General features: G+C 40.9%; 1 protein-coding gene across 4 annotated transcripts in view; it reads right to left on the bottom strand.

Annotated features, from left to right (window-relative positions):
- Positions 1 to 107: 107 nt before the first annotated feature.
- TENT4B (terminal nucleotidyltransferase 4B) overlaps positions 108 to 13,607 on the bottom strand; it is a 46,465-nt gene continuing 32,965 nt past the window's right edge. For 2 of the 4 annotated variants that reach the window (XM_074314925.2, XM_074314924.2), the window contains 9 exons: positions 12,126 to 12,246; positions 10,967 to 11,074; positions 8,668 to 8,796; positions 7,717 to 7,930; positions 6,375 to 6,501; positions 6,173 to 6,276; positions 5,882 to 5,928; positions 3,945 to 4,109; positions 108 to 2,812 (listed from right to left, as the gene is read on the bottom strand). In XM_074314925.2, coding sequence (XP_074171026.2) covers positions 2,636 to 2,812; positions 3,945 to 4,109; positions 5,882 to 5,928; positions 6,173 to 6,276; positions 6,375 to 6,501; positions 7,717 to 7,930; positions 8,668 to 8,796; positions 10,967 to 11,074; positions 12,126 to 12,246 — 1,192 coding nt within the window. In that variant the 3' untranslated portion in view covers positions 108 to 2,635. Of the gene's footprint in view, positions 2,813 to 3,944; positions 4,110 to 5,881; positions 6,070 to 6,172; positions 6,277 to 6,374; positions 6,502 to 7,716; positions 7,931 to 8,667; positions 8,797 to 10,966; positions 11,075 to 12,125; positions 12,247 to 13,607 lie in introns of all 4 variants that reach the window. The other 2 variants (XM_074314926.2, XM_088800359.1) reach the window with 1 other exon arrangement.

Raw genomic sequence — 13,607 nt, forward strand, 5'->3', positions numbered from 1 at the left:
TCTGATACGCCCACAAAATCTTTACAGGGAGTACTAGCACTGAGAAAAGTAAAAGGACACGAGTCAAATACAGAGATGAAGTGTACAAAACAAATGAGCAGGCAAACTAAAAGTTCTTGAAAGTATTTTACTTCAGATTGAAAAGTGAACAGCTTCCACACTGTCCATCGCGCAAGATACACAGTATTCACGAGTGCAACGCTGGTCATTTGAGGAAACGTACACACCTCAATTTCTCCTTCATGCTTTTTCTTTTAGAAAGATACTGTTTACCAAAAAGAAACTTCAGCAGTACAGGAAAAACTATTTTCCCAATAAATTTACGAAAACCTAAGATTCCCAATGGAATCAAGATGATCTTCCCGCTACCACCACCGTAATATAGTCACATGCTTATTGGGACACTAACATCTGCACCCTAAGAGTACATTCACTTTCAACAATGAGGCTGATTCTTAAAAAAACAAAACAAAACAAAAACTTCAGTGTAGGAAATGTAACATGTAGCTCTGCACGTATTAAGTGTCTGAAATAGGCAGCTAATACTGGATTTAATTTTATTTTATAAATAATTGTTCCCTTAGCAGTAAACATAAGTCTACACATTCACCATAGTCCTAGAAAATAAATACTGTGATTATGCGCGCAATATGTTATGACAAACCAGTTCCAAAAAACAAGAGCTAGACATCTTGATAAAAATTCTGATCAGAATAAAATGTGACTCTAAAATTTAAAACATTGTCAAAGTAACATCACATTTAAAATCTTCCACGGTATACACCAGTATTATGAGTTTCCAGTTTTGAAACATATTTTTCTGTTGTGAATTAAAATACGAACATATTGAAAATTGTTAACTTCAGGGATGACATCAGTTTTGGTCTTAACTGTAGCATTATTTTCTTTATAAAAAGTTGCACTAAGTGTCCATTAATGGTCTCATTGGTCTTCAGTATTTCATAAACGTATATAAAAGAAATTCCTAAAAGCCAACAGTACTTTATCTGTGTGTGTGTATATATATATGTATAAAATAATACACATATATATGTATATAAAATAATCTCATCTCAGAAATGGCTGTAATTAACAGAGCCACATACATTGATGCTAAACATAAGAGCTTTCACCTTACAAGAAAGCATTTTCGGAAATATCACTTACATTCTATTATAGTAAATATTCCCAAACAAGTTTCAAACTCAATGTGTGACGAGTAACAGAATTATACATTTCATTTGCACTCAGAGCTGACCACAACGAAAATTTACTGTATGATTGAAACAAGCTGATAGTTAAAAAAGGTTTTAATTAAAGATAACAATTCCGTGGAAGGAGAGGATAAAGAATGGGATGACAAGAAGTATTTGGTCTTAATAAGGCAATACAAAATAGATCCATTATCAAAGACCATTTAATTTTTAAAGACCAACAATACCAAAAGCATAAAGTGAAGTATAAGAAAATAGTTTTTTATAAGTATGATTTAATTAAAGCTGTTTACAGTTATTCTCTCCCACAGTAGTTAAGCATGAATTTAAAAAAGAATAAGAGATGAGAAAAAACAAGCACGTGCAGCACACAGGGTCAGAGGAGCCAGCATGCAGTCTGTGGGACTCAAGGTTTCACTGCGACAGGAATGAGACCCGACATGGTGGCCTTTTTTCCCCTATTGGGGGGGGGGGGGGTGGAGGGAGAGAAAGGAACGCAAAGGAAACAAATACAAAGTCATGTAACTGCCCCACTGCCCAAGACGACAGCACTAGGGAAAACAGTTGCAAGTTAATTTTCAGAGATGGCTAGAGGTTTTTCAGTGTTTACACAAAAGTACACAGTACATATATATTTGTTTTTACAAAATAAAATAACCATCATTTGCCACCATCAACCTTTTCTTTAGAGAGGAAGCATTTTTCAGCAGCAGGTCACCAGGATTCTGTTGTCATTTCAAAGCCCAGGAAAAAAAATTGAATAAGAGAGCTAATCACTTCCCTATACATGGATGTTAAGATGACAATTCAGATTATTTTGCAAACTAATCCTGAGAAAAATATGTTTACAATTTAAACAGTAATGTTATGTAAAAAGTATTAACAAATCCACTATTACAAATATCGATTTCCTATATGGTCATCTATATATACACACAATAAAATGGTAAATATATTCAAAAATATTTAAAAAAAAACACAAACAAACATGCACAGATCACTTTCCCCTTTGGAATCTGGACTTCCTATGTGATTACCTCTGTTCTCCTTCCCACCCCAATCCTCTGAAGTGTTTTCTTCTTATCACCCTACCCACACTGAACACTATTCCCACTAACTCTGCATAAAGCCAATGAGAAGTATATTGATTTTACATTCAAGCTTTAAGTCTTAAAATGACCCTGTTGTAGCCTATGACTTATCAAACGAGCAGCCTTTTCCCCGCCCTTTTTTCACTTGCTCTTTGTTTTTTGCAGTTGTCAGTCTTCATGATCCATTCCATGGCGAGCTGGGAAAAAACGCAGTGGCTAAATCAACGTGAGAACAGTGTAAGGCTCCCAAACGTGTCCCAGGAGTCCCCAGGCAACTGTCCTGGGCTTGAGGTCACTGCACACAGAAGACCGTCCATCATACAACGGTGACTATCTACAGAGGTCTGAGAGGGGCGCGTCCCTCTTGTGTTTCCTCTTTTTGCCATGGTAATACTGATTATTTGATTTGCCTTGATGTTGTTTGTTTGTCATCAAGGAACCATGGCTCGTTTGGGTTGTACCTTGGAAGCCTTTGCTGGAAGAACGAAAGAGCCTTGCTGATCCGTGCTGCAGAAAAGGAAAGTGGACAAGACGACATCAGTATCGTGGATTCAACAGAACACTTGCTAAGACCTGACTCGGGGGCTTTCAAAACTAGGGATAGGCTGACTCGTCTGGCAGGCAGACGACGACACTGCAGGGCTTAACTGTCTTGAGCTCTGAAACGTTTCCATGACCTTTTAGTGGAAGTACTGAGAAAGGAAACCACTGCCTTGCCTTCGTAACAGAGTATATGCACGTAAAATGTTTCTTAAGACATCTATCAACCAATATACTACATAATAAATGACATGACTGGAAGACATACAGGAGTGCAGCCAGGTCAGGCGTCATCATGGCTGGCTGCTCCTTTCCTGCTATCCCTGTCACTTTAATTGCCATTTCGGAGTGAGTCTGTGTTGGGTGCACATGACTAAGGCTGGATAGGTAAAACGGACTCTGCGAGTCCATTTGGACGCGAGGTGACCTACGCAGCAGTCACTCCCCACTGCCAAGTGCCTCCCCAGGGTCCCTGTGTTGGGTGGGGGTGAGATGGCCTGAGGCGGGAGCCCAATGTGATCTGGCTTCTTCCCCTCATTCTGATTTTATTACTCACGATTAATCAAAATTTAGGCATCTAAAACCCTTAGAATAGAGTATCTCTGTGGCCTTTTTAAGTCCAAGCTGATGCTATTTGACTATCATGGCTGACGGCTGCCTGCTCATTTCAACCCAGGCAACAAGGTATTGAATATTAAAATGTAAACGACACGTTATTCCCAGACATGCACGATGCAGCCACGAGGTCACGCAACAGCTTCATTTGCGTTGACTTCAAGTACAACTGAACCTTTTTATAACCTGATGCAATTTTTTGTGCTGCATCTGTAATAAGGTGGGTAGGCGGGGACATCTTATGAGGACCAGTCACTAGATTTGCACAGGTTCATGTGACAATGGTGTTTCATGAGGACCCTCAAGGACATCCTGTTACTAGAAGCACTGCTGTGCTTTGGGACCTCTTAAAACAAAACAGGGTTCTTCTTTAACCTAGAGTTTTCTTCCCACCCTTGAGAGAGGGAGAGAGATAATTCACAGGTAAGAAATTCTGCGTATTTTCTACTGCACACTGACAATGAAAAACACAAGTTCCACACACCTGCGGTTTGTCGGGGTTGTTGGACGTGTTAGTGGTTTGGGAGCTCTGCGTTTTCCCACCTGCCTGAGGGGACCCCACGGACACATCCTGCGACCCTGCTCGGTTCCCAGTGGACGGACGGCAGAGCAGCTGCTTCGGGGTTTTGCACGGTGTCGCATCGGAATCCTAGCACAAGTCACACGAGTTATAATGTGACACATTCACAGTTTAGTCAAGATTCAGAAAGGAAGTAATTTCAGCTAAGTGCTCTCTAGACTAAATTCAACCATTCGGGAATTAAAGGAAGCATGCTGAGGACTTCACACAATTCGTTGCTTAAGTTTTCTTCCAAACATTTAAAGTGGCTTATTTGATCAGTTTTCTATTCATTGTTAAACCCACTGCCCTCGCCTGACCTTGCTGGTCAGCCTTAAAGGAGCTCACAGAGGCCTCAGTTAATCTGCATTTTTATTTATAGAAAATCAGCCACGGATATAGTGATAAGAGCACGGTAATGAGTGAGGGCTGAGGTCCCAGTCCCTGGCTCAATGTTTTCAACTAAATACAAAAGTTTGGTTTAAGGGGATCCTTGGTTTAAGGGGACCCATGTCTGGGGCTCTGATGACAACACACCGTGTGGACACGGATGTCCCTGAGGCAGGGGGCTGAGCCCGTTTGTGGGCTGCTTGGGCCATGGCGGCGCCATTTCTCTCCTCAGGTCTACACTCTGCCCTCGCACTCTATCCAGCGTCTCCCAGCCCCCTAAGTGCCCTCCCAGGCCGTCTCTGCTTCCCCCCACTGTGTCTGTGATACCTAGCTCAGCATTCTGTCCTAGGAACCAGAAGGGCACACAGGTCGATTCTGCATATGAGGATTTATGACTCCAGTATGACACATCATCGTCAACAATAGACAATTATGTCCCTTCCATATTTAGATTACTTTTTATGGCATATACTTAATAAAGTCAAAATTCAAATAATGGGTAAGTCTATTTTAGATCTCAATTAAGTGAACTCAAAATTAACTCTGATGAGGAGAAGCAACTGTAGGTGTAATTGATACTAAAAATTCAATCAGGATAGAGACAGAAAGTACATTAGGGGTTGCCAGGAGACAGGTGAGGGAGTTGTCAGGGACTGCTCATAGGTTTCTTTTTGGGGTGATGGAAATGTCTTGGAATGAGATAGTGGCGATGGCTGCACAACACTTTGAATATACTAAAAACCAATGAATTCTACATTTTCACATGGTGAACTTTGTATTAGTTGAATTATATCTCAATTTTTAAAAATTAAACCTAGAAGCTCAAAAATATTACTGAGTGGAAGAAGCTCTTACACAAAAGCATACATACTATAATGATTCCACTAACATGAGATTCTACCACAGGCAAATCTGACCTATGGTATTACAAAGCCTCATGAAGGAACTCCCCGGGATGATGGCAATGGTCTCCATCTTGTTATGTTTCGGGTTACACATGTGTATGCGTTTGTTAAAAATCTACTGAATTAAGGAAATCAAGATTTCCTTGTATGTCAATTTTGTATCAGAAGGAAAAAAAACAGCCAAATATTGAGCTCTGGTCAATGACGGGCACACTGCAGCACTTCGGGGTAAAATGTCCTGACATTAGCAATTTACTGTGAAATGTGTCCACGAATAAGATGAATGAATGGACAGAGGGATGGATGGACGGCTAGCTACGCGCTAACAAGTAAAATGTGGATGGCAGACTCTAGTGGTGATGCAGATGGGTGTTCTCTGCAGTTCTTTCACTTTTGCTATATGCTTGAAATCTTTAATACAATGTTGAGAAAAAGTACAATCATTACAGTTATTAAGATTTCCTGGTAACAGGGAAGCAAATGAGTTAGCCTTCTCCCTCCAAAGTCACGCCCCACAACAGAACTCCTAAGCCTCTAGGTTTAGAAAAGCCATGTGCTCATACTTACGACATCACTAGAGCTGGACTGTGTGGCAGAAGAGGAAGACACTGGACCTGATGAAGAGTTTGAAGAGTGTTTACTAAGAGATTCCGAAGTTTTACTTCTACATTTTCCAAGGGCTTCATTTTCTTCAGATAGATTATTATTACATTTATCTAACTGCTGAGTATCTACTATCAAGGTAACACCATTTCCTGAAAGAGTGGCAAAAGATTGGAAAACGTTTCTTCCCATTAAGCACACACAATACAGAAAAGCCTCTAATACTCAGTCAATCGACCAACGAAAAACTCTTACCGTTGCATGAAGGCTCAGGCCTGTTCTGCAGGCCCCATTGCTTTGATATCCAATCTCTATACGTGGCAACTTCGTCCGTTACTCTAATTATTCTACCTAATATGCTGCACGTGTTGGAAAAAAGAGAGGGGGCACATCAATTTGAAGATAAAAAGCCACAACCAACGTTGACACAATGGGCTGACTTTCATGCAACTCTTACCTCTCCGTCTCGTTGTTGGGATAGTACTTGGCTATGGGTGACACCGCGTGACTCAGAACGACATAAGCATAGTCAAAGGCCTGTTTCACTTGCATGGCCCCATATGAACTCCTCCCAACATCATTACCTTGAAAAGAAATGTACATGTAAGATAGTGAGTTTGGCTGTGCTTAATATGCACTAAATGTTCCCGAGGCCCTTCGGGAAAAGCAAGGGCGGTCGCTGCCTACTGGAGCTGCACCCAGAATCTGGCTGTCAGTCGTCCCCACAACTCCCCCAGGCTCTGAGTGTGTGGATCAAGAAATAAGTAGGTTATAACGGCGTATAAATCGCCTAAATGTATCCTGGCCTGACAGGGCCTATCTCATACACAGTCACGCCTGTTCTCTCCTAAGTGTGAAACCAAGCTCAACTAGAAACCCCTCGTTCTTGTTTCTATGAGCTACGTAAGGAGACATCTCCCACACTAAATTATGAGCTCCTAAGAAGCAAGGACCACCTTGCTGAAAAATCTTTACATCCATTACGTAGAGCAGGCTCCCAACGAACATTTGCTCAGTGAATAAACAGAGCATATTAATATTTATAAGATGTCTCGGTAAAGCCAGAAAAGGGCTCCAGGCAACAACTTGTACCTCTGAACCCCCTTTCCTTACTTATTTTCAAAGTTAACACATTAAAGCAAATGACTACAAGCATTTCCACTGAAGTCCAATAATGCAGAATCTAAACATTTTACAATTCTATCTGGAAACAACTATTGCCCAGGAAAGCTAGGATTCAAGCAAGCAAACATAACGTCATGAAAGCATGGAAAGAATTCATTTTCTGTTCACTTTCAAGCCAACATAAAGCTGGAAGAAACACAGGGAGGCTATGCAAAACTACAGAGGAGAGGAGGCGTCCAAAAGGAAAGTAAATTTTACTTGGAACCCCTCCCTCGTGACTCTGAGATACATGCCTGTGCTCCCTGCCTCTAGGGACTTCAGAATCGTCACATTGAAGCCCAAGCTGACAACTGCCTGGAATCAGGGGCAATGCGGACACAAGAAAGAAGAAAAATGGCGGTCAAACGAGATGCACAGAAACCCACCCAAACGGCTGACACCTATTGTCCGTTGCCCTCAGGAGCTGAATGGCTTCTACTCCCAGCTCATCTGGAAGTATGCAATGTGTTTTCCTCTGTGTGTGTGTTTGCTTACAAGATGTTTTGATGGAAGAAAAGAATGACGACAATTATAAGTTAACCTTTAATTTTTCACCTAAGGAGAATTTCAAGTTCAACATGGTGACTGACAAGGCCCTTTCTTTGAATGCCCATGAATTTACCTAATTTCAGTACCTGGTTGTAAAGGATCTTCAATATAAAGCATCGATGGCCTGTAGCCATCCAGCATATTTTTCTGCACTTCGTCTTTGGCCACATATGAACCACCATCCTTTATCCGGATGCCAGTCTTTAAATAATTGAAATGTCGTCCATATAATTCAAAAAATTCTATTAAGAGAACACCATAGTTTGTATTGGGGATGCAAGCATCTTCCCTGGGATGTAACTAAAACCAGAAGAAAAAATAAAGAAATTACGTTGGATTTTCTCTAAGTTATCAAGCTGGGGATAAACGACATCCTAACTTCTATAAGCAACACTCTTCTCATTTAGGTTTAGCACAGCAGCCAATAGCTGATGGAGTAAGCGCAGGCTGTGCTCATGCCACCAAGAACACTGAAGCCCCAGGGGTGCAGAGCTGCTTGGGGACACCTTGCAAGGCTGAGTCTCACAGCTGCCCCAGGATGCTGACAGGGCTGGCTTGGCCCAACACCTCAGGGACGTCACTGTGACTCAGGAGCACAACCCGGCACCTGGCAGCACTAACTAATACACTCGTGGCAATCTTCGACTTCTCACTCCTCTTACTCAAATAGCGGGCCTCTATTCCAGCTCAACTTCCAAGATTAGCTGCTTAAAAGACGTTCTTATTTTTGGCATTTCTACTACTACTTACACTTACGGAAACCACGCCATACCTTTGCACATTAAAATTTGCAGTGAAAAATCTCTAAAATACTAGAACACATGGGATTAAAAATAAAATACTGTTTTTTCTTAGGGATTTTAAAATACGTATTTGCTAAATTATAAAACGGTGCCCAGTTTAAAGCGAAAAGTCCCAAGCAATCAAGGAAAACATTGTAATTAGAGCCTGACAGAAAATTTTTCCAAAATGGTTCCCCAACTGATTAATATTTTTAAACTAGGCATACGCTAGCATGGTATGACCACACAACTTACCTGAAGGAAACTGACTGCCATTAAAAAGAGACTATAAGAACCAATTCCACCTGTAAATACTTCATTAAGGTCCCTCTGTAATAAGAACTGTTTCAATACTAAAACCAAGTATGGTAATACAGGATATTTCTGAAAAAGAAATAAAATGATGTTTTCAGTGAATTCTTATATTAGTAATAGCTCTAAGCATTCACAGCATAATGGTCTCTAAGCATAGACTGTTTCATACATTACAAACTTTGGTGGAGATACTTCATTTTCTATTTTAAGAGTGAGCTATAAGTAGTTAAGGAATTTCCCTGACATCTAACACTTAAAACATGGAGACATAAATAATGGCACTGAAGCACTCATTACGAGACAGAAACACTGGTGAGATATATTTGACGACACTCATTTATGGCCATTCCCGTAGGATCCTCATTTACAAACAGGTAACAGAAAGAGTACAGGACAAAGCCTCAGCGCTTAGAGTACTACATCAGCGGGATTTTAAAGAATCTTTTTCCGCAGGTAGGTGGCACTCCGCCAGGTAAACCAGGGTCCGTTAGAGGATTCTGCACAGCCAGAAGCAGGGGCAGCCCTGCCGGCTGGCTTCCTGTGGGCAGGTGACCACACACGGACCCACCTTCTATGCTTTACAGAGGACAGTACGAGCACCTGAGCTGGCACACAGGCCATCTTTCACTCTTCCACTCGCTCAGTAAGTACTGTCCGCAGGCCAGGCCTGAGGCAAGGGACACATTGGAGAACAAAGCAGACACCCACACCTAGAAGGACGCCTCAAAAGCCTTTATCTAGGGGTGGTAGAATGACTAGTGATTTCTAGTTTCTTCCTGACACAATGAACAGATACTGCTTCCATAAGAAAGGGAAAAGTGTATACTGTTGGAAATCACGTCAAAGTAAACAAGCATGAGAAATAACAAAAATACGGAGAAATGATAATTTTCAAACATTATGGTTAATGTCAGAAATAGATGCAGTATCTTTAAAGAACAATCAGGCAAATTTCCAACGGGTGGCCTCTGACTCATCAATTCCACTTCCAGGAATCTTTCTACAAACATTTATTATACAAGTGTAGAGAAAGGTGCAGGCACAGAAGGACGTTCACCGAGCACTTTTGTGAGAGCGAAACACGGTGGGAACAGCACTGCGGACGTAAAGCACGCTGCGTCCTTACAAAGGACTACTGAGTGGTCAGTAAAAAGAAGGAAGGAAACCCATCTGTGCCGATACAAAAAACCCTCCAAAGCATTAAGTTTAAAAAAAGAGTACAAGACAATACACATACAGGGTACTATTCCTTTTGTTAAAAATTTCAGGAAGAGGATAAACAAGCAAAACAAACCAACAACGACAAGAACAAAACAGTTGATGATATATAAAGCCGATTTCAGCCTATAAGGTATTAGGTAACTAGCTTCTCGCTATCCTTTTACATTAGTGCATTTTGTAATCATGCACATTATTAATAAAACAACATTTCTTTTCTGGGAAAAAGAAAACGCACACACACCCAACACCTCCAAAAAGAGTGAGATTATGGATCCTATTTCTTTTACTGCTTTTCTCTACTCTGCACATTTATATTAGGTTGGTGCAAAAGTAATTGTGGTGTAAAAGGTTAAAAATAATTGCAAAAACCGCAATTACTTTTGCACCAACCTAATATAAGAATATAATATGTGCACGATAGTTACATTTTTTTCTTACAAAATAAAAAAAGGTGAACCCGTAGAGCTGCTAAAGAAAAAAATTGTGAATGGATAAAAAAGATATTCTTCATAAACCAAAGCAGTTAACATTTTCAGCTTAGGGAGAAAAGGCTGACACGTGCAAGCATCTGAAATGTCCTGGAGATGATGTTGACCAATTCTCCCCTATCTTGGAAGAAAACAGAATAAGTAGAAACAGACTTAAATCACGACAACATAAAGTAGGGGAACCTGCAGGAACTACCTTACAGGTGACTTGGAGATTAATCTAGAAAAGGTTCCCTAGAGAGATGAAAAGCAGACAAGAACCACCTCAACAGCACGACTGCAGCCCTTATCGCTCTTCAAAAGCCTTCTCGACCTTTAATGCTCAGGTGAGTCCACATTATAAACCACTAATTATGACAAGCACATTGAAGGCAAGGAAAACCATTGCACAGAAAAGAGGCGTCTGTCAGCGATAACGCATATAAAAATAGTTTAGCGACATCTACCAGAACACCACCACCACAGAATCTCAAAGCCCAACTCCTCCATTTCTAACAGTTTCTCTGAATAAACACCATAAATTATCTGACCTTGGTAAAATCTTTGATGAGGTCAGCTGCTCTCACACCATTCTGTACGTTAAAGCTGATATCAACTTTCACTTCAGTAAAAGAATCTGTTAATTTAATAATAGGTACCTAGAAGGAGAAGAAAGGGAAAATTAAAATACTTTAACCAAATTCAGTGACAAACTCAGAGGGCTTGACCTCCTCGTGAGAACACAGCACACTGCGCGTCCTGAGGACTCCACACCAGTGAGCCTCGCCTTCCAGACACTTTCCATTACACAGTCAGCGTTCAACCTCATACAGTATAATTCCTACTGGTTGAGAATTTTGAAATCAGGTAACAAAAACCTTCTTCGACATTATGCACTTTGTAGAACAGTTTCCAATGCAATGACATCGAGGATTAGGAATGCCAAGTACGTCACCAAACTGTTCCTAATAAGAAAACTGCTAGATTCTTAAGCCACATACAACCCCCATTGGCATTACTGGTCGGTTTTGCAAAGAGCCCCCAAACAACCTGACAAGAGAAGAGAAAACGTAAGACTTATTCCCAAATAAAAAGGGATAGACTGATTCATATGAGACATTAGGAATTCTTTAAAACAAAAAGAAAACTCTATTTACACTATGCATTAGAAAACTCAGGCCAACAAACTCTATGTGTGGAATTGGGATTCCAGATGAATAACTTTTCATGAAAACAGTACAAGTTGTTTTGTTCCAAGAAAACATAATATGCAAAAACTCAAACTTCTAATATAGATATATTCTGAGCATCCAGAAAGTTCTTCGATGGCCATTCCAGACATAGTTAAATATGGCTTGATTTACAAAATTTCAATTATATACAATGTGTCAAGGACACAAACTAAGATGGAGCAGAGGAGCAAACATCTTCTATAACCGTCTATAAACAGTCAGTATAGCTACTCATCGTTTTACTTAGACTTTTTGATATTTAAACATCTCTACAGTGAGTATTATGTATGAGAACAATGAGTATTATTTTTAAAGGAACGTACAACCAGGACAGGTTCACTTGTTTCACAAACAAGACTTCTTATGTACGAGCACTGTGATTACTCACAGTCCTCCTGCGCGCACCAAAATCAGCTTCACTTCCAAGCTTCATGCACACGTCACGAGACACTTTACAATGAAATGGGGAGGAACTCACAGTTGCTTTGTCTAGAACTTTCACCGAATCCTCATCTGCAACTTTATGTTTCCGAAGAGCTTCTTCCAGGGTCCAGAGCGGTAGGTTCTCCCACTTCCCAAACACCACCAGGTCGATGTCACTGAACAGAGAACACACGCCCAAAAGTTGTTCGAAGAAGCAAGAAACTGTCCTCCTTTCAACTGCGGTTCAGGCTTACAGACTTCAAACCAGTGCACTGAAAACCCACTTGTGCGCTGCCCCGTGAAGGCGGACTGTTGGTGACTGTTTCTCAGAGGTGAAGGGAAACTGGAGACTTGTTATAACAACCTCCTCCTCCCAGTCATATCATACAAGCCAGGCCTCAGGAAATGGGGACGATTTTGAAAGAAGCAAAAAACCTCAAAAAATACCAGTTAACGTTCCCTGTTCATACAGGTTTCTGGTACTCAAAAAACTTAACATTTTCAATGTGGATGAGATGAACTAACTCACTTAGATTATTCAGTGTAAAAAGCAAGATGCAGACAGTGTCTCTAGTATGCCACCATTTATGTAAAAAAGCAAGGAAACACACTGGAATACACATTTCCTTTTATTTTATCTGCATGGACTGTCTCTGGAAAGATATGCAAGAAATGGCAACAGTGGCTCCTCCAAGGAGAGGAACTGGGGATAGAGGTCAAATCCAGAGTTTTTGCCATGAATATTTTTGTGCCCTTTTCAAATCCGAATTATGTGACTGCACTACCTAATCATAAAATGTAATTACTTTTTTTAGAAAGAGTGACTCAGAACCTAAATAAGGAATAATATTAATGAGTTCAAAGTTGAATATTTTACGGCTTTTCGAGGCTTAGGACAGCAATGGGAAGAATGGAAAGTGCTAGGATCCATCCACTTCAACACACTTTAAGTTTAGGTAAAAAAGACCATATCAAGCTCAAATCAAAAAACAGGAGGGATACCTATAGTTAATCATATTGTAGTGTGCACTTATAAACTTGTTATCAGGGTAAATCATGTTTTTGTAAGTGTAAATCATGTTAAGTGTTTTACCACAATAAAAATAAAAACAAAATCATGATGGAATGCTTTCCTTCAACCGTAGCATCGCAATTCTTAGAGAACAGGTCCTCGCCCCTCAGGGAAGCCTTCCCATCCCCAAAAGGGCCCCCAGGCTGTGGGCCAAGACAGCCCTCACCTGAGAGACTGAAATAAACAAGGGACCTGGAAAGACCAAGACCCTCCTCAGAGAAGAGTCTGTACCCCGAATTTCTGGACCAGGCTGCTGGAGCAGCGGCTAACAGTATGAGTGCTTAATAAGACAAGGGACGTGGCATTCGGAGCGTGCAAGCTCCGCAGTATAATCAGCTGCTTCTGCATCGCATCACACTGACCTCTGCGCTGGCGGGCTGGGGTAGGGGCCGAGCAGTTCCCTGCAGGGTAGTCCATGGCTAAAACGGCTAACCGGTTCCACTGCTACAGGCCCCTGTTACAACT

Source organism: Rhinolophus sinicus, chromosome 8 (assembly GCF_057876585.1).
Source record: "Rhinolophus sinicus isolate RSI-liver-muscle chromosome 8, RSI-T2T, whole genome shotgun sequence".
NCBI lineage: Eukaryota > Metazoa > Chordata > Mammalia > Chiroptera > Rhinolophidae > Rhinolophus > Rhinolophus sinicus.